Below are 23,222 nucleotides of genomic sequence, written 5' to 3' on the forward strand. Positions count from 1 at the left end.
AATGAGGTTCATATTACGTCGTAATAAATAAAGACTATTGTACGAAAACTATTATTTGTGCTAAACAAACAGTTTCGTACACGCTATGCTTTACGAAAATATAAATTTTTGCGCGATTAATATCATAAGATAACCGCCAAAGGGTTAGCACAGACTATGACTGCTGTCCAAATTCTCACTTCTGACACTTGACCGAAAACAGCTGAGGCAAAGAAAGCTTATTACCTGTGAATTTATATTGTTAAGAAAGCACATTCTGCTCTACAATGGCGTGCAATTTTTTCATAAAAGGTAGAATTGTACATAGTACACCACTTCATCACATTATTAAAATATATTATGACATTATCAAATCAATATATAACTCAAATCATTAATAGAATAATATTTTTTTTCTAAAAGTAGATTTTTAAGATCTTTAAAAGAAAGGTGTTTACCTATACAATTCCACATAATTATTAGGCATAACCAATTTCTCCCCATGGTAATGGTAGATTCGTAAACCCGAAATGACATTTCACAGATGTACTACAGTCAGATGTATTCAACATCTAAAAGTTTACAAGTGACAATTTGCACCCCATTTGACAGAATGACGCTCTTAAAAATTTAAATATCGAACTCGAGTGTCCTTGAGCCAAGTGGCACGGCGCGGTCGATCTGATACCAATAATTACAACTTACCACTGACTATTATCAAGTAGCGTTCTTATATTTTACGATGCACTCGTATTTATATTGTGAATTTATTGCATCGTTCAGCGGGCACTGATTTATGATACCTGCATTTGAGAATAATACAAATGTTTAGCTAAAGAAGTGTTGGCTTAGTAGCTTCAGCGTGCAACTCTCATACTTTAGGTCGTAGGAAGGAAAGCTTAGTGATCAAACCGACTCGCCTTAAACCCAAAAAGTCGAAGGCGTGTGAGGCAAGTATGCCTATTAGATTAACAATTGACCATGAAACAGAACGGTGCAGACCTAAAAATGTTTTAGCGTCACGTATTAATTTAGTATAGACAAAATACAAATCATAGCTTTTACACATTGAAAGAAAACACTTTTAACCGGATTGAATATGTGTTATTATGTAAAATAATTATAAGTTTATTATACATAGCTTATACAAATCGTTCAGGATTTGTAGCTAGAGAAGTGAAACGCTCGGAAGTTAGGAACGAATCTTTATTTGACTTAAATTTTATTTAAAATAATAGGTAATAAGTGGCTCTAAGATGATTGTGTATCCGTCGTGTAGATGGAAGTCGTGAAGTTCTTCCATTCTCTCTTCTTTTCTCTTTCTTCGTCCTTGAAGAAATGGTTTTCACTTTGCTTCTTCTATTGATAGGATTAATCTTTGTTTGTCACTATGTTCATTAGTTATATTAGCCGTGATTAGATGGAATTCCTGGCCTTTTCTGTGCCTGTACACTGTCATCGTAATATTTAGAGTTTCAGTTTCGTTTATGAACAAGCCAGGATAATAATTTGAACAATATAATCCTGCATTGATAAGACGACTTATGGACTTTCTATGTGCCCAATTAACATTCGCCCGAACTGCGAAGGAAAACATAGTGAGGTTTGGCTGAGACCTAAAAGTCGACGGCGTGTGTCAGGCACAGGAGGCGGACAACCTACTTGCCTATTAGATTGACAAACGATCATTAAACAGATACAGAAATCTGAGGCCTAGACCTAAAATGGTTGTAGCGCTACTGATTTATTTGCTTTTTATTAAAAAAAAAAACTTAAGGGTTATATTTTTCAGAAAAATGTGGCCTCTCCGATGACCCCGGTTTACGGGTAAATGGAAAAGGCAAGAAGATGAGGAAACCGCGCACCATTTACTCCAGCCTTCAGCTTCAGCAGCTTAATAGGAGGTTTCAAAGAACGCAGTACCTGGCACTACCAGAGAGAGCAGAGCTCGCGGCTAGCTTAGGATTAACGCAGACACAGGTAAGTGGCTTAACAATAAATAAGCAGACAATATTAAATACCTTAAACCAATATTAATGTATCTTAATTGTTGTGAATATTATATTATAAAAATGTAGGGACTACTACTAATTGTATTCTAAAATGTCAAAATACAGAATGTAAATTCAATCGTAAATTGTCCCTTTTTATCGCCTTTTCTACAATTCGAAAGCCTTACACGTGACTAGCATTTTAAATGATAAAAAAAATCAGGCAACACGGCTACATAGTAATTATGTCACAAACCTAACAATTAAACGTATGTACCATTCACTGGTGTTTTTTCTACTTAATTATGCAAAATGGACTGTGTTTCTTTGGAATAAGATTTGAAATTATCTGACTGATATTTAATTGTACAAATTCTTATTCGATCTATAGTCAGCCTTATTAACTTGTGTTAAGGCTCTAATTCGCTTCACTGTTCGCCTGACATGCAGTAGTACAGATTAGAGAGGTATAATTACAAGTTTTTTGTTATCTGTGACAGTGCGGTTTCATATGTGCTCAGTTTTATTTTTTAGCCTCCAATAGACAGTCAATATTTAAGGCGGGAAAATAATAATGTAGCGATTGTTAATGAAAAAATAACCCTGCACGATATTTTAATTGACTTCCGGATATACAACTACTGTCCAATACTATTTATTTAAAATCCGTTAAATATGTAGAACCCGTGTTTATTATATATAAATGAAAAAGGTTTCACATAAACGTTTAAATATTGAAGTCCTATCATTTTGGAAGAAGTTTTGAAAATGGAACAAAAAAACGATATTTAAATAAACCAAGGACACATTCCATTTTTGTTATGACAGTACATAGAGTATAGAGTATTTTTCGCGGCGAAGCGCGGCAATTCGATTGGATTTCTTCATGACGGATTGATTCGTTATGTGTCACCGTGTAGAATGAATAATCGTCTCCTACGGCTTGCGTGTGAGATCGAGTGTTTCAATATTTTTAAGAATACTAATCAATTGAATTTATTTATTTTGATTTGAAAAGTTAATATATTTTGCGTGTATGATCTTTTATACATAATACATAGAACTTTTGAAAATGCTTTACAATGATACTGCACAGATTACGTCGATAGTTTATTCCTTATTTGCAATCCTATTGTTATACCTACCATATTTATATACAAGAAGTATGAGTGTGACCTCTATTTATTCTTATTTCTTATATAAAAGTTATCTGAAGTTAGTATTTTTCTCACGCATGTATTCTTTGATCATCCCGCATCGATAGGGATGTGTCAAAAAGGGATTCTTAATTTTTTTAAATTTGGTAATTTGATTTTCACTAAACTGTTTTTATACTAATTTGAGATTAAAAAAATATTTTCAAACGCACATAGAAGTAGTTTACTACTACGAAATCGATTTAAATAAAAAAAATTGTAATTGTCAACTGCCGTCATAAAAGCAATAAAAGAACTAAATAATTATAGTATGAGGAAAATTGCATCTCATTACTATTTGTTTCCTATTTCAATTCGATTCCTCATTAAAAATATTAGAATTGTAATCCATCCCTTTCTGACACTCATCAATCCGATTTAAAAAGAGAATCAACTTTACACCACAGATAAAAGATAACTTTTTATAACAGACAATAAATCTTAGTTAGTCTGTGATATTTATGATCCATTGTTACACATTATACAAACATAATATTTTCTTATAATCTGTGCTAATGAAGCAATCTTGGAAGCATTCAAGATCGGATTAGAAAAATAACTTTCACACGCGTTTACCACTCAAATATTTTATAGACACATAAAATGTCTATTTATTAAGTAATTTACGTAATTATGCTATTTTATTAAGACATGTTGAATTAATTTAGTTTAAAAACTGTGGAGCTGTAACTTTTTTGACAATTCAGTCCATAGTGTTACAGTTCACAGTTAGAAAGCTTTAACGGTCCAAATTTTGGGTTAAAACACGCTCTTGGTTTTATAAAGGGACTGATACATTATCTTGTACATAGAGATAGCGCAAGTCATCAACAGTTAGGAAAGATGACTTTCGAATTTCGAAATCAAGAGCCTGATTGGCCGTCAATACTTACCGTTCGGCCAATGGCAGCTCGTCAAATCCCATGACATGGCACTTCAAAGACAATTGAAAAAATTGAGATAAAAAATATCGGCTTCTGTTAAAGTGGTAGCTTTTGTCGGACTCTGTGACTCACTGACAGTCGTGATGCCTTTGTTCTATACTGTATATAGAAGCTATATACAATGCCTCTTCAATTTACTATTCTGTGGCCCAAATGGTACTTTTAAAGATGAATTAAATATAATATGTCTTATATCATTAACGAAGGGCAGTGTTGGTCTAGTGGCTTGAGCGTGCGACTCTCGTCGTGCGGTTGTAGGTTCACCAATAGGCTTTCTATGTGCGCATTTAACATTCGCTCGTACGACGAAAAACATCGTGAGGAAACCTTGCCTTAAAGCCAAAACTTGACGGCCTGTGTCAGTCACCAACTTGGCTATTAATTTGACATCATAAGAACGTACAGAAATCTGAGCCCCAGACCTAAAAAGGTGGTAGGACCACTGCTATTTTTTAACGTTTCGCGTGCTTTAGATTAGTTGTTATTAAAAGATACAACATTATATATGTGCACTATATTTACTAAACTATAATTAAGTTAATAAATGTACTTATTAGTAAAACAACTACGTTTATATATGTTTTATATAGAAACCATATATACAGTAGTAAATTTAATACAAACTTGTACGTCGTCAACTCGTCTATTACAAGTAAATCACCGAAGGGTCCTAGAAATGAGCAGCGATTCGTCACATCGCCTCATTCCGACAAATTAAAGAACGGTAGCATCCATCCATCATCATCTCTCTGACATCCACCGGTCACAAATGAGCTTTTTTTTCTTGACACTTGACTTCAGCGGGCCGCTTTGTTGTCCTCTTTTTTGTCTATGGCTTTATTTTTTAATCAACGAGTTCGATTTTTAAAAATGAATGACAGAATCGAATTTAGGAAATGTTATCTAGTATTTGTCGAACAGTAAGTAACCAACTATGCAGAAAGCTCAGTTTTGTATCGCGCATCTCGGACATACAACGACCACTCTTTAAGGCTTTACTTGTTTAAGCCATCGCAGAATATGCTTAGAAGGAGTATTAAGAGCACCCATAGCGCTGAATCACCTGCATCATGAGCACACTCCACATACACACCCTCGTAATTAAAACGTATTAAAAAAAATCCTTTTGTAAGTGTTCGAACCTTTTTGTATATATTATGTATTCCATCTTTGGCTAGGTATATCTTTAGTACAATTGTTTTTTGTTGTGTTATTCATGTTGGCTGTAGTAATCAATAAATAAATAAAACCTGACATTTCTTGACTACAACATGTTTTGTAAGACGCTAGTAAAATCAACTAGCAACACAGACTTTCCACTATTAGTCATGTTGCGACTGTATTTTTGTCTATGCTCCAGTTCGAGGGCCCATAAACAAAAGGCGGTAAATTGGAAAATTGTTTTCAATTGTAAACAATTAACAACAATTCGATGTAATTGTTATAAATACGTTGTCGTTGACAGACAATTGGGATTCCAAAAAGCGTAAAAACTGTTATGTTTTTAACAAAGATACATTGTCATTAGAGTTTTATGTTAATTGTATACACAGCAAAAGTACTATCACAGACATACGTGTTTGTTGACAACTGACACATGTGACATGACATGTCACACAAATTTTTGACCAATATGACTTACCAAATTTTAAGGACTGATTTACATGTTATTCTCACGAGAATGTAAGTGCGTGCTCCTCATGCCTAATGCTGATAAAGGACAAATCTTTGTTTTTATCTCCTTACAAACTTAGCAATTAAAAAGAGTGGCGGAAAGTTCATTGCCAGTTCTTCTCTTCCGTTCTACGCCCTTGATTTGAGAACTGGCAATATTTTGTTATTGACGTTCATAAGTGTACATCGCGTTACCTTAATAAATAAATGATTTTCACTTTGTCATTGATGATAGTAAAAGATATATAGAATTACTTTTTTACTTATTGATATTAATTTATATTTGATTATTATTATAATTTGTTTAGGGTTTAGTATTTTTTATTCTTATTAAAGCGAGGTCATAATGACAAGGATTCGTTATGGAATTGTGTTAAGCAAAAATGATACACAGAAGGATAAAGTAAGAAAAAGAAGAGAAGAAAAGAGGTGGGGAATGCCTAGGTTTGGCCATGTAGAACGGATGAATGAGAAGAGGTTAACAATTAGGATATACAAGGCAACTGTGGATGGTGAAATCGGTTGGTGAAAACCAAAGACCTAATCCAGGAGGTAAGGGACAAGTTTAAAGTGCCCATAACCGACGAGCATGCATTGAATGTCATGAGGATGAAGCGAGAGAGATATGTTAGGAGCATGGAAGGGAAAAGGCGTGATAATTTAAATAAATAAAAAATTTAATAGAATTTATTCATAAGAATATATATTGACGTTATTGACGAATGGAATTTTCCATACCAAAATGTATGAACGAGCAAAAAAGAAAAGAACCTCAAGCGATGACAGCCAATTGCCGGATAATAACATAAACGATTAGACATTTGATCGAGTACTACGTTTATTCAAATCCGTGTCATAGACAATTGAAAAAATATGCAGAAAAGTTTTTATGGCGTAATTACTTCTTGGGAAAACGTTACTCACGCCATCTCGCGTTGAAAAAAAATGCTAAATATGTAGGTTTAATACATGCAAATAAATGCATTAATGTTAGCTATGTGATGTTTCTTTGAATTCAATGTTATGCTGGAGATTTTATTGGTAACGTACAAGTGCTTAGCTGGGATTTTTTATATCTTCACACTTAATAACTGACGTTGCCAACTATGTTTCCTTTCGTATAGACAATTTCAAATGACGCTGTCAATAAAATTAAAGTACGTAGAAGTATTCATACCAAGTATACCATACTACCTAGTATTTGATGATTTTGGTTATATACCTTATATACCTTGAGATAGTAGGTTCGATCCCTGGCTAAGCACCAATAAACTTTTATATGTGCGCATTTAACGTTCGCTTGAACAGTGAAGAAAAACATCTTGAAGAAACCGGCTATCTTTATACTTAAAAGTCGACGGCGTGTGTCAGTTACTGGAGACTGATCCTCTCCTGATTGACAAATGATCATGAAACAGATTCTTAAATCTGAAGCCCAGATCTATTTTATATATAATTTTTATATTACTGATTGGTTTATTATTCGTATTAGGTAAACTTGGTACGAATACTTAGTTGATGAAGTATTCATACCAAGTATTTGGTATACTCACCTATTATTATTAATGATTTTGGTGTTATTATGAGTATTGTATTATCATTTGTTTATTTGTTTTCATATAATACATTTGTAATCATTCGTTCTTCTTTTGGGTATCAAATTAAAAGGATTTTTCTATACAAAAGTATAACGATACTATACGATTATACGTAATACTCGATTCTGTTCGACGTTAATTCTAACTATTCCTTCCTATTATAACGATGTATACATTGAGCAAAGACAAAAACTTATATTACTTAATAATACATTACTAACTATTAAACTCTTTTGTTTAAGTTCGACTTTAGTTTGTTCTTTATAGCGTAGACATGACAAGTGAAGTCGGGCGTGAAATATATACATTTTAATAAGGGTTCGACCCTTTTCCGATAAATGCGGGCACAGACGCAGTCAGTAAATATTACCTATAGATTTTATATTAAGAGTAAAAGTGATAAGTCAACTGAGGTCGTGGGTTCGAACTCTATCCGCGCACTTACGGACTTTTCTTTCTATGCAACTGATACATGTCAAGCATAATTATAATAACGCAGAAAATAAGAATATAATAAATTAAGACAAAAGATGTTACTGATAATAAGACAGTTACAGTTGACAACATCTTCTAGATAACCTAAATTAAGGTGTATTTCTAAAGTATCTCAAGCCACAATCTCCGTTTGAGCTCCGTTAAATATTGGTCGATTGGAAAAAATTATTTGACAGGTCTTGAAAACAGATTTAAGTTTGAGTGACATTCTAGATTACGGGCCTAAGTGACAAAACCGACTATTTCGTGGAAAATCGAATACCATCATAGATTATAAACTAAGCTACGAAGGCGTAGAGAATGTTGTTGCTCTTTAACTTAGTGAGTAACAGTTCGTCTCTGTCTAATTGTATCTATCAGAAAGAGACAAAAGTAAAAGAATTATCTAAGCCTGTTAAAGATATTAAAGGTGTCTAATTCAACCCTAGAACAATATCAACCCGTTAATAAAGAGGAAGGTGTAAGCCAAGGACGCGCCATTGTATGGTAATTTGAATAACTTGTGACCATAATGTATAATATTCATGGGACAAAAGCAAAAATAATTTTCATGTTGTCAATAACATCTTAACGATGAAGTCTAGTCATAATTCATTGTTTAGTTAAAAGTCGGATTTAGATTATCGATAAGGCTGTCAAAACTTAAAGTATTTTTAATAAAAAAATATTAGATTTTTGTTTCCGCAAATATCTGTTAATCACCAAAAATCATAGTCACCCATCTCGTTTCGCTGTATGATTTACTAGGTAGAAACAGTACAAAAACCGACCTATACTATGCCAAGGGAAAATGAAGATAAAAAAAACAAAAGATGGTCAACATGAAATCAGATATTAAGAAAAACGCAGTAACACGTAAACAGTGTTGACCTATTGGCTTCAGCGGGCGACTCTCATCCCTGAGCTCATAGGAACCATCTCGTTTGTCATTCGTTCGAACGGTGAAGAATCGTGAGGAACTGGCTTGCCTTAGAAGTAGACCCAAGTCGACGTCGTCAAGCACGGAAGCTCGACCACCCTTAGGAAAAGAAAATGATCACGTAACATATACAGAAATCTGAGGCTCTAAAAAGGTTGTAGTGCCGCTGATTTATTTTTATTTAGAAAAAGGTATTAAAGGCTAAAGGCACAATCAAATCAATCCGTGATTAGTTAAAGTACGAATTAAATTATAAGATTTTGTTCTCTTTGGAGTAGAGACTTGGGACTTGTTCAAGTGCTAAGTAAAGGTTTAAGTTGGGACTTGGTTGTACTGTGACTTCAGAGCTGGTGCTTTCCTCGACGAATAAGTATCGCTACAGCGGGAAAGTGCCAGCAGCAGTTATCAATTTTAACTTATTTTTATTATTACTTTATAATTTTAGAGTGTTGTTAATATATGTCATTTTTCATAGTAAATTTAACACAATAAATATATGTTAAAAATTAATTAGAAATTGTATTGACAACTATTTGACATTAACGAAAGTTGTCAACGTCACGACTCAGAAACTACATTTGACTTTGACAATTGACATGACAACTGCCATTGTGTGATGAAGACATTCCAAGACAAAGAATTTTGAACTTAAATCATAAAGTGTAAACCTTCATAGTTTTGAACGGTCGGTAACAATAACTGTAATATTTAACCCGTCTTACGAACAGTATTTTATCATACATGTATGACAGGAAATGTAGCAAGATACAACATACAAAAACGGTGACGCTCCGCTGCGCGCGCGTCAAAATAAAAACATGCTATCTTTTCGTGGCATCAAAGAAAATCAATTATGAGAGGTGAAACTGGCTTTAAGTCAAGTCATAGACAATCTAGCTATAGATAAGTTACTTACTACGTAGTCACTGCGACTAATTTCCTGCGTAATCAAAGACAAGATAGAGCAAATAATCACGTTTGCAATACTCTATGGTCTAGTTATATTGTTGTGTATTGTTTCCCAAACAGTGTTGGCCCAGTGGGTTCAGCGTGCGCCTGTCATGTCTGTCGTGGTTGTCGTAGGTTCGTTTCCGGCTGTTCACTAATTGCACAATTTACACTTCTTCACCAATATTTTGTTTTTATAGCATAAAAATTAATTCTTCAGAGGCTACCGCATAATACATTTTTAACATATTAATTTTAATACATTTTAAAATAAAAAATATTTATAACCGGTTATTATAAAGTGTTGTTATGAATCATAATATGCGGTTTTATAATTTATAAGTTTATCACGCTGACGGTATCTTGTAAGTCAACTTGGATCTAGATGCATTTCATTATAAATATGTACAGTTTGCAAAAAAAAAATTATTTACATTTTTTTTCTTTATACACAATTAACATTACGATCTAGCCTATCTTTAGACTGATTAGTAATTTAAAACTAACCTAATTTAACATAAAGTGTCGATCTCTATTAAGGGGAAGACATTTTGTTCTGTTTACACTTACCACTAATCCAAACGATTTGGTCCTTTCAATCTTCTCACCATCACCTCTCCCCTTGTGTTAAGAAGTTGAATAGCCTCGACATTCACATGATGGTGAATCCTTTTTTTCGTGGTCTTCTACATTAAGGTCCCAATGGTGGTCGTAATTGTGAATGTAGCAAGCCTTGACCCTGAGCACTTAGTTTTGGAAGCGGATTATATAATTTAATAAAATGTCTGCTTTCATTGTTTTCGTGTTTTTTTAAGATGCCATGAGATAAATCCATCTACGTATCTTCGGATTTGTAATGGTATGATAGTTTTTAAACTATTAATTATTTATAATATCATTATTTATTAATTGGATTACAATTCCTATACTCAATAAAGTAAACATCTTTTATACATCACCTCATTTGCTGACCCTACACGCGTTTGTGTGCGTAACTTTGTATGTGTGCATCCTGCAATTAATTCAACTATTTATAATAAACAAGTTGTATTAATATTATATATAGGTCACTGTGGCGTCATTTCCTCTTAGTTTTCCAGCTGAGGTCCTAAGTACTAAAATATTAATTGAGATACTCAAACCAATCGTATTTGCTACGAGTCGTAAGTGAGACTTATAGAAAAAAATTGCACAGAAGGATTTAGCATTGTTATATTAAAATCAATCTTAACTACTTGTAATAAAGACGCAATTAAATTCAGCATTATATTAATTATAGGGAAAGAATTGCGAACATAGGCTCCAAAACTGGGCCAAAATATTTTCAAAAAAGATAGGGATACGTATGAAAACTTCTATAATGTAACCCAATATGAAAAAAGATCAATAAAGATTCGCGTACACTTAAAACTATTGACAATAGAGCAAAGTGATGTAAACAGTACAGCGGGATACAAAGTCTATACTTCTAAGCTTTGAATGAATCCTTCATTCAGGATATCATATGTCAAGTACATTTTTGACGTATGAAAGTCAGACTTATCGCTAGTCTACTGGGAATCTTACCCCCATTTATTTCATTAAACCGTAGATCATTTTGGTTGTACCCACAGATAAGCCAGTCTCAATAGACAACATTTTTATTTTTAAATGTGCTTGTAAAAATTTAAGTAACTTCGCCTCACAAGTGACCTTTTGATGGAAGCAGCGGTATTTCATACGAGTTGTATAACATACTGGTATCAACTCAATCGATAAGGCACACCGCTCACTAAACGCGATTATAATTTTACAAAATTGTCCGTAATAACAGCATGACGCGCAAATGTCAAAAAATACATAGAAAATGCTCTCACTTGGCTTAGCCCACTAGGATGGTGCTGCTGCAGACAGGCAACCGATCAGATCAGAAGTAATCAGTTACGAATCACTTTATGACATTAAAATTGACACAAAAGGAGAAAATAAACAAAATATGTAAGGCGGTCTGTTTTGTTCCAGTCAATCCGTAGGTATCTTAGATTGTGATGAATATAAATGATGGCTTACATCATCATCAGACATTCTTAATAGAATGTTTATATTCTTTTTATTCTATTCTATTTATTTAGAAGAAATAAAACATGGTTTTTTTGTGTGTGATCTCATATGATTGATGTGATGAATAACAATCCACAAATAATCGGGTAACACATGCATCATGAGCACAACCCCATCCACACACCCTCACTTTCCCACCATCACACAGCACAGTCGAATTGGTCGTTTCCTTTCGTATATGTTTGAACGTTTTCGTATATATTATGTATTTCTTCTTTAATTGTTTTTTTAAGAGAAATGTTCGCCTGGTGGCTTTAGCGTGCGACTCTCATACGTTAGATTTCCGGCTGTGCACCAATGGACTTTCTTTCTATGTGCGCATTTAACATTCGCTCGAACAGTGAAGGAAAAATCATGAGGAAACCGGCTTGCCATAGACCCAAAAGGCGTATGTTGGGTTGTATGGTTCTGATCACCTTCTAGCGTTTGAATTAGCGTTTTAATTAATATAAACGATCATAGAAGAGATTTTTTATATGAAATATTTGCTGGTGATCGCTTATTATATCAAAAACTGATGTGTTTTTGTATTGTGTTTGTTGTATATGCTTTATTTTAGATTACATAATAAATACACAAATCATAGAGTTTCGTAATAAACACTTTTATTAATATCGATCGCAGTGTGAGCCAACCCTTAGGTGCTCACAAAGCGAGGCCAATTTTTTACCGGCCGGTGAAATTTTACTTATCACTATATTACGAATTTTTCCTTTTTTATTCAATATTGTATTTTAATGTAGCGTTATCAAAGTCAATCTTGCTTTAAAAATTCATGATATTAACGCGTGTAACGTATTTACGAGTCTTATACGCGTTATTTTCGGATAAAAACATTGATTTAAGTTCTACCTTTGGTACCTTTGGTTAGCCCATCATGTCAGGTTCCATTTCCTTTGAATATATCGGGAAGACAGACTGGCCTACTAGCGAAAGCAGAAATATAACTCTTATTAAATATTTATCAGGATTAATAATAAATGGGAATAAAATTCAGTTTCATTCCCAATCATTACAAATTCATTGGTTTTCTTGGTATCATAACTTCCCAGCTTCCTTCAGTACCATTCCATACCTTCGGTATAAAGGTCTCCTTCGGTTTTTTCCACTTCAGTCTTTCTCCGTTCGCTTGGGATGTTCTCATAAATTTGCCAATGTGTTATACAAATTGAATACGATACAGAATTGTTGGAAAACGCTCAAGTAAACGTGGATTACCTTGAAGATATTTGTCCCTCTCTAACACAGGCCCAAGTGGTATCCCCGTCTCTTTCGTCAGTTACGCAAAAGGCAACGCGCGTTGGATTGATTAAAAAATACACTTTTGTCGTATAATTAAAAATTCCTATGGTAATTACTTATGAAGAAATTTTTGATACATTCTTTTTCTTAAAATAAAAGATATTGTACTTCCGAACCTACATGAGTTTTAATATTGTCAGGGAATCGTATATTATTTTATCTTTTGCGATATACTTTTATAATATACAATACTAGGTCTACATAATATTATATCTGCGTATGGCATTCACACATCGATAAAAAATTACCGAATTAAAATATTTGAATTTCAAAGTGATGTGCATTTTATCTACTATACCATTAAATTATCTATCCCTTCATTATTAATTTGAGTTTTAGCCCCAATCCTTCATTGATTTTCGCACGTTGCAATTTAAATGACACCACAGATTATTCGAATATAAATATTTGAATTTCGAACCGAATTGTATTTTATGTAGTCTGTGCCTTTATCTTTACCTAAACACGTGAGTCATAACCGACCCACATTCACTTCTTATTACAACAATATCTTTAAGATTTGAAATTTAAATGTATTAAATAGGGAATTTGTGTCCTAAACCCCATTATAGGAGCACGAGGCCTCCCCATTTGATTAAATTTAATACTCAGGGTACTTTGGAACGGCCATATTTCTGTCTAAAGTCTAACTTCTTGGCATACAGTTTAAAAAAGTAATTTGCTTCCTATTAGCGCGTACATATGTGTAGCCCTAGCTAGTTTAAATGTAATAACTTGTCGGGCAAGTTAACTTGATGGATATCAGGAAAGTAGATAATGTTTATCTATTTAATATGCAAGTCGGTGGCGCCAGTATAGAAAACCTCTGAATTGAACGGTAAAAGGTGTTGCCAACGGGAAAAATATTATAAATTAGATGTTGCTAGTAATTAAATTTCAAATTACTCTGTTAATTCTTAAATCCGTGACATGGGACAATGTAAGGTGACGACTCTATATATACTGACTCAAGTTAATTATAAAATAAAATGTGTTTGTTCATTATAAACAATGAATTACACCATTATCTGTAATATTTGGGAGTTCTTTTAAGTAAAAAGTAGCTGTGTCAGGGTTCCCAGCTCTTCAATAAAAACTTAATAGATAAGCTTTAAAAATATTGTTTTGGTAAATCCAAACTGTTTACAACACGCTTTAGTGTGTAGGTGCATGTGAATTCCTGAGTGAGCGTGCCATACTAAGATCGCAGGGGCATCTCCCACTCTGCATAAAAGGTGTTCATAAGCCAGTTCTTTAACAGTTTTTTTTATATTGGGTTAAACGGGCATTAAACAGCCTATTTAATTTAATATAGATTGTCTGTGGAATCGTACCCAGGCCCGTAAAGCCCTTACAGAAGGACCAGAAAATTTTCTTTAAATTAAGAACGTCCTCTGGCGCTTGTGATAAACTTTTGCACGGATATTCAAGCAGTTCACCAACTGAAAGAGTATTGGCAAGATTAAAGTGCTGTCGATAATATAATTATAAACTAATTATAACTTAATACATTTAATGTATTGTTCCATTTCATACGTCAGAAATAATATATGACTTAATTGAATTAATTGCATTTCAAAACACTGTCGAAATAATTCACCTTTGCACTAAATATCAGTGAAAAAGTCATTGCCGACACTTTCTCCGCAAAACGTGAAAAGTTCATTAAGCCGCGAATATAATTTGTTAAATACGATTTAATCCTTTCAAAGGTCATATTATTTTTTAATACTATTTCTTCCTCTGAACCGGATATTTGAGTGACCAATAATACATATATTAGGGTTGGGAATAGAAGCAAGAGAAAGGAGTTGGACACAATTTTTGCCGGACACCATCACTATGTCGAACTAGCTACCCACTGAAGTAATTCCGAACCAATTCGACTTAGGATCCTTCAAGGCACTCGCGAGCCCTCTGGTATTGAGATTGTTCATGGGAGCTTTCACTTAACATCAAGTGAGTTTTTTAAAAAAACGGACAGCCGTTTGTTTTAAAAAGCATATTAGGCATTGAGAGTACGATATAAGAAGGGGTAAAAGAGTATAGAAACAAAGAGAACAACTTGGAAATTCTTAAAAGATATGGCTTCTAGTTTCTGAGAATTTCGCGGACGAACATAAACATACAAATCTCCAGTCCCTTTTCGAAGTCGGCAATAAAACAGGACTGCACAACCTGGGTTCGCAAACATTCCTCAGAATTCCCTATACTTGTATGTGTCAAAATATATCAATATCACATTATGTGATGAATGGCTGATAGGTGTATTATTATGAATTAATTTTCCATATTTGGTATGGCCACATCACGCGAATCAAACATTATTTATTGCACTTTGGTAATTTACGATCTTAATACAGCTAAAATATATATGTGCGTAATCATTTGACACTAATATCATGTCAATAATAATAATAAATAAAAATGATCTTGTATTAAAGTCTATAAGGACATATTTTTGGGTCCGTTTCAAGAAGTTTCCATCTGCGTATAAGCGTATTAATTAAAAATGTCATCAGCATCACATCGATGGCTGGTAGTCTTCCACGGTCCGCTAAGTACCGACTCGGTGGGGGTACCCTGGGAGATACCATCTCTAATTGTTTAAAAGAAGAGTATACTCCTCCCTCAAAGGCCGGCAACGCCGCCACTAACATGGATGTCGACGAGCACTGACGGCCCTTTTTGGCCGTCCCTTAGGCTCAATTGATCAGTTCTATAAGCTTAAAGTCAACATTCGATGTCGATTCAGAAATTATCTTTCGCTGGGGTCAAGGCTATTTATGCCGCGCATCACCGCTATGTGGAACCAGCTGCCCACTGAAGTATTTCCTAACCAATTCGGTTAGGAAACCTTAGGGTCTTTCAAGAAAAGAGCGTACCAATTCTTAAAAGGCCGGCTACACAATCGCGAACCCTCTGGCATTGAGAGTGTCCCTGGGCGGCGGTAACACTTAACATTAGGTGAGCCTACAGTCCGTTTGCCCCCTGTTCTATAAAAAAAAATAGATGAGAATTTATCAAAACGATTGGGTAAATTCTTATGTAATTTAACAAAGGATTATTGCCGTGAGTTCTTTAGCAAAAAATACTGCATCAGTCTTGCTACGAAAAGTTCATAGGTTAACATAGAGCAAATATTTTTCTTGATAGAATTTGGTTTAATTATTCAAAAGCTCTCGAGAGTGATACAACGATTATAGCGGTCATACAATTTTTCGATGCCATTTTTATACTACGATTTGTCTTTAACAACGGCTTCGGTTTCGCCAAAGCACTCAGTTACACCATAAATGTTTAAATTTATATTACTTTCGTATTTATTTAAGTAGGCAACGCGTAAGTTGTTCAAAAGCATGTTTATGGCTAACTACACAGTTTCTATACTAATAACAGTTACTCAAAATTAAGAAAAGTTTTCAAAAATTAACACAGAACTAAAGTATGAATGAGATTAAAATCAACAAATAGAGATATTCTACGTGTATTGCAAAGGAATGGTGCCGAGGATGAGAGAAGAATTTGGAGGAGGTCTTCACTCCTCCGGAGGTCGTGTACTAATGTTACACATGACATGGACTTAATGTAATCCAGATTATGTAGTACTCCAATAAAGACTTTGGTATTTTATATTTAAATCTATTTGAAAGTAACTTTTGGTTTGAGTGTCCTTCTGGAATACGAGTCTAGACTAAACGCTGAAGGGACACAATAAGGGTAAGATTTGAAGTCGATACTAGTGAACTGTCAATTTTGACGTATGGAAGTCAGTTTTAGCCCTAAGTATCTGCTCTGAATCATACCCTCATTTATTTAGTTAGATTATTACAAAGATTATATTTTGTAGTTATACCCACAGATGAGCCCTTAGTACCATCGTACTTGGACATCCTTTGAAGAATGAGAGCCAGTCTCAAGATGATATTTTTATTTATTAAATGAGCTTGTAATATGTGAAATTTAAGTTTACAACTAAGCTTTTATAACCAGCTTCTGAATCTTACTGTAAGGGTAGACCAGAATTAACGTAAACTGTAACTGTAACTATGTCGGGAGTCATACTCAATTCTCACCCTAGCTAATTTGAAAAAGTATTTTATGTATACATCTATGGCCCAACAACGTTTTGATTCTGGTCTAGTCAACCTCAGATTTTTGTATGTGCAGGCAAGCAGGTAGGGAATCAAACTGTGCCTGACACACCCTCGACTTTTTGGATCTAAGGCACGCAGGTTTCCACCATATTTTCCTTGAAGACGAGTTCCAAGCAAGTGTTCAACACGCAGATAAACAGAAAGTCCATTGGTGCAAAGCTTTCCTATGCCACGATTGAGTCAGTGTCCACACACTGTGGCTTGCAAACGGGGCCAAAGGACCCGCCCCAGTCATTCTCTCAGAGTTCCGTTCGCGAAGTAATGAATAGACTGACATAACTATATTTCTTATAGTACATTATACTCAGATTTTAGTACTATAGATTAGATCACCATTTTGTTGAAGAATCGATTTCCAGGAAAAAAAATATTTATAAATTTTTTGAACCTATTTGGACTCTAAGTACTTTCCTTATAATACAGGTAAGCTGACAGCCCTTTTACTTCAAAAAAATACTTGTCCCTGGCCCCAAGGGTGATATATTGTTAAGTAAGGCGCTGAGCTGCAGTTTAACCCTCATAAACTAATAACAGTTATTTTTAACTGTTTAAAAAATCCCTAATTCCCCTTCTTTAATATAAATAAATTAACTGTCTAAAAAGTAGTAATACTATTTATAGTATAATAAGAGCAGTGTTAGGCTAGTGGCTTTAGGGTCTGAGCGAACTCTGAAGTCGTAGATTCGATCCCCGGCTGTGCACCAATAGACTTTCTATGAGCGTATTAACCACTTGCACGAATGTTGAAGACTTGCCAAATAGTGCACGGCTTCTGTCAGGTGCAGGAGGCTGATCATCTACTTGCCTATTAGCTTGACCAATCATGAAACAGATACACAAATCTGATGACCAGATCTGAAAAGGTTATAGCGCCACTGATTTATTTATTTATGTAAATACAATTTATATAAAATAGGTATAACTTAGTTCGCTTCAAAAAAATACTATATGAACTAATACGTAAAACATCCCACATAAGAAAAAGCTGTTCCAGCACCCCATTATCGGATCACAAAGCCACTGAACTGTCAAAATAAACCCAAATTATCAATAGAGTGATTGTACCATTCACGCTATTGCACAATACGTTTCTCATCTAACCAAATGGAATAATCTAGAGGGCGACACGCGCCTATCGGAGCTTATTGAATTGTAAGCCTGTTAAATGATAATGTCTATTTAGCCACCGATTTGGGGGCTGTGTTCTACCCTCTTTTTATTGTTAATTTTATCTACCTTCCAATGAGAACAGAATCAACTATTAGCTACTAATATTTTTATAAAGTTTGTTTGATATTATCCCTGATGAATTAGGCTATAGAATATTTTTTTAAGTTAGGAAATTCGTGAAAATAACATAAATCCATTTACCGCTATAAAACACGCTAGGACCAAATTAATGCGGGTAGCACAGCTAAGTAGATGACAGTATCTATTTATCAACCGAATAGTTAAAGGCAAAGACCATAGACCATCCGGGAGCAGAAGATACACAAATGCTTTTTTTTAATATCCACCTCGGAAGTAACAAACAAAATGGCCTCGAATTTAAAGTATTGGACTATTTAAAATATTTAAAAGAGATGGAGGAAATTTTATCAAATTATAGTCAATTTATAAATTAAGAAACCAATCAAAATATTTATTACAATATCCTAGGCAGGGAATAACCAAGTCTTGTTCATAAATCAATTAAAATCGCCTTTTTCCTTGTCCACACAAAAGCTGCATAACATTATCAAAGGTACCTTAACGCACAGTAGGATTTGAAATTCGAATTTCAAATCTTAAATAGCAATAAAACTCCTAATTAAACGTTTCCGGGCAAAAAGTTTAAATTTCAAAAATAGAATTCCGGTTCTAATTTATTGTCTTAATAAAACAGCAATTAATTTTTTGACTTGCTTTAGTGAAAAGTGAAAAAATCGATTCATACAGCGTAACGTTCGTTGCAAGTACAGAAACTAGTTTTTATATAATGCATTTAAATTGTTACTAAGAAAACTGGCTCTGAATTCTTGTTTGCTTTAAAAAAGTCTTTTTGACCTCATTTGAAAGTAATAAGGTTTAAAACATATATAATTTAAATTACATTAAATTTGATTATTAAAGTTCACCACATAAATAATGTACTAGCAAAACGGATTATAACAATAATCTCAGTATAAATAAATAATAGTATTATGTAATACATAAATAATACTCGTAAATTAAATTCTCTTCAACTTTTTAATCCGTCATAATAAATCATAATGGCGTCCGCAGAAATTTCATTTATTATCACGCGATTATAAAAAATTCAATTAAAATTTGGTTTTGAAATAACTTTTCTGTTTTAATGCAGAGGTGTTAAAATGTTGATTCCGATAGTGACTTAATCCAAAACCGATTAACCGATTCTGATGTAGTTTTGATTGTCACACACATTTTTGGACTACCGACATTTGTTTTTTAAATCTTTGTAATATTTGACCTTTACCATGGTTAGGCTAAAGTTGACGTGATCGCAAATTAAATTATATAACATAATTTCTTCCGTCATAATCCGAACTGTCATTCCGTGATGTCACTCTGACATTTCATAGAGTAAAAACCTAAAAGGTCGTTTACAAACGCAAAAACACTGTGTGGCAATTGACAATTACTGTATAGGCCCTCACATAACGTTGATTATAAGCCAATAATGTCATTATCGACGTCGACAAAAACTACATTAAGATACACTCGGCAACGTGAAAATTATTACAAGCGAAAATATCCTTACCTACCGTAGTTTTAAGTGCCAATTTCCCAACCACTTATTTGATAGAAAAACTGGCGTCTATTAATATTGGTGCATGCGACAGATGCGTTTTCATGATATTATCTTGTTTTCTATTAAGCTTGAAAAAATAGGTTTGAATTAATATAAAAAAAATATCTAGTTATATATTTTAATAACCTATCTACTATGTTATGGTTTTGAGATATTTTTAATCGATTTTAACAAAGGACCTAACAAGTAGGCGTAAATAAATGTTGTATCCCTAACTTTCGTATTGAGATGAAATTGTCGTTCTTTTAAATTTCCTGTTGACTGATTATATATGTTTTTATATTTTTTTTTCTTACATTGATTGCCTGGAAGACGCTCGAAAGCGATAAGTTTCCCTCCTTCATGATTGTATTTTATGATTTGTCAATTTAAAGTAGGTGATCAGCCGTCGACTTTTTGGGTCTAAAGCAAGCCGGTTTTCTTGTTGTTTTCCTTCACCGTTCGAGCGACCACTGCTATTTTCTTGTATGACAGGAATTATTCCTATATATTTGGACCTAGGATTTAAGTAATACATATAAATGCATATGTATTTGAAATGTTAAAAGAAAATTGGTACACATTAATATCAATAAAATATACAACCAGTTTCAAGAGCTGTCAAACGATCTTTTCTGTTTGAAGTTTCACATTTGACAGCGCTCAAGACGAGGTATATAGTAGCAACGTTAAATTATAAGTTTATTTAAAGTAAGCCATAGAATATATTTATGACTAATAATATGACAGATAATAAATACCATAACTTATCTAGAAACAACTGCTTGATATATTACGCAATGACCGGCATAAAAATTGCATACATTATACAAGCCAAGCAACTGCGCAAAAAATATAGATTTTTATAAATAAATATTGTTGCACTCTGAAATTCTTGTTTGAAATAAGTCTTATTACAACCCAATGTTATTTTTTAATTAAAAATAAATGTAGAAAATAGTACTTTTCGGTGTTTTCCTATAATTGAAGTAAATACTTTTTTGTATGGAGATTATTATTAGGTCTTAAAAGGCAGCGCACTTGCGAGCCCTCTGACAATGTGTCTATGGGCAGCGGTATCACTTAACATCACATGAGCCTTCTATACATATGCGACTATTGACTACCACAATAACTAATAGCAGTCACCTGTGTGCGTTTTTTAAATATTCCGTTACTATATATCCCTCACAATAATTTATATGACTAAGAGTTCTTTTCGTAATAATACAGTTTTCAAAAGGTTTAAAATTAAATGCTATTCTCGAAGCGGTACAGGAGAAAATATTTTTTTTATATTGAAACTAAGAAATATTAGATTTTTTTCTTTTCACAGTCAATGTAACTTAATAAAAAAGTTCATTCAATAAATCATAAATTACAGAACTATAACAAAATGAACTTTATAATTGCAACATTGTTTCTTTAAGGCGCCATTTCGCTTTACATAGATAAAAAATGGCACATTCAAAGAAATCATAGACTATAAATTAATGTTTATTTTATGATAATTAGATTTCCATCATTATCATCATATCATCAATGACTATACAGCCCCTAGTGGGCCATATCCTCCTATCAAGTATATTGTGCCATCGCAATCTATTTAGTGCTTCTCGCGTCCAACTTCGAATCTCTATTGTTCCGAAGTCCTTGGCATCTCTATCGCACCGACGCAGCCTCGGTCTACCTTTTCTCTTGCCACCAGGTTGAGAGTGCAGTAAGGACCTTGGGTTTCTGTTGTACGCCATTCGGTGCATGCATCATGGCGTTATCAAAGATGTTATAGTTTCATTGTATTCGCCAAACAGAGTCAAAGATTCTTGAGAAGTACTTTTTGTTCCGAATTAACGAGAGCGAATTTGTCTTTCTTGGTAATGGACCAGGTTTCAGAACCATAAGTATGCAGAAGCAGAGTTTTGTACAGAACAAGCTTAGTATTATTTCTGAGAACTCGGAAAATTCGGCCAAATGTCATATTTTGTATGGTTTTAAATATTTTAATATACTACTAATTAAATAATATTTTTATATATTACAGATTAGATACATAAGATTATCATATATTAGATACATATATATATATAAGTTATGTGTTAATCAGATAGCAAAAAAACAACCTAGATGAATGTTTAATGAAGAATAGGGAAAAACTTGAACAACAACTCATTGTTTAATAAACAATGCAAAGTCTAAACTAATGTCATAGTAACGGATATAGTGTAGCTTGGCAATACATGTGTTATGGAACTACTGATGTAACTTTAAAATAGACTACTGAAGAGGGAGGAATAATTTGGTGAAAAAGGCTGGACTTGTCAATGTTAACGAAATGAGTTTTGAGATTAACAAATTTAACTGCGTTTCAAAAATCAGAAAGTGATGTTTCATAAGAAATGTCGGATTTAGCAATAGTTATACTAAAATATTATTAATGATAAAAATGATAATAACAAACATATAGAAGTCGAAAGTTTCTAATAATATGTAAAAATATTTAACTTATGGACTCTTAGCAGAATGTTGATTCAAGACAATTATTCTCTATATGAATTAAAATTTCTGCATTTGATATTAAGCGCAAAAAATACGGCTGGACCATTGAGTAATTTTATTTATTCCTTGAACTCTGACGAAGGTGGAAAGAAAATTGGAAAACAGTCTCTATGCTGTGCCAAATGTTCCATATGTATGGTACTAAAAACGTGCTAACTAAAAAAAAATTTCACTGACCTTGCAAAATAAGTTCTCTAAACAAGTTACACCACGTTCTATACTTTGTTTCATAGCAAAAAGGGCAACAGTTTTATGTACTCATGACATTCAAGTAATTAACTGCCGGTACATGACTGGCAGGCCGTCGTTATTGTAGGAAACTTTATAATTTTCTTAGATTCTAAATTCAAAAGTTCAAGTGTCATTATATTTTCGCTTTAATCTGTCAGATGGTCATAGTGTCATTAGGGCTCACTAACACTGCTCTGTGCATTGGTATGGATGTACATGTATCTTCTAGAAACAATTAATTAAGTATTAACTAAGTTATTTGTTATGGAGTTTGTTACTTGTTAACGGAATCAGAACGAACGTATATAACAAACAAACTAACTAACACAGGAATCAAT

The 23,222-nt window shown here is 33.4% G+C and overlaps 1 protein-coding gene across 5 annotated transcripts in view; it reads left to right on the top strand.

The window, feature by feature from the left end:
- LOC123717481 (homeotic protein distal-less) overlaps positions 1-23,222 on the top strand; it is an 83,815-nt gene that overhangs the window by 26,528 nt on the left and 34,065 nt on the right. For all 5 annotated transcript variants that reach the window (XM_045673481.1, XM_045673484.1, XM_045673482.1 and 2 more), the window contains exon 3: positions 1,772-1,959. In XM_045673481.1, coding sequence (XP_045529437.1) covers positions 1,772-1,959 — 188 coding nt within the window. The remainder of the gene's footprint in view (positions 1-1,771; positions 1,960-23,222) is intronic.

This window comes from Pieris brassicae, chromosome 12 (assembly GCF_905147105.1).
Source record: "Pieris brassicae chromosome 12, ilPieBrab1.1, whole genome shotgun sequence".
Lineage (NCBI taxonomy): Eukaryota > Metazoa > Arthropoda > Insecta > Lepidoptera > Pieridae > Pieris > Pieris brassicae.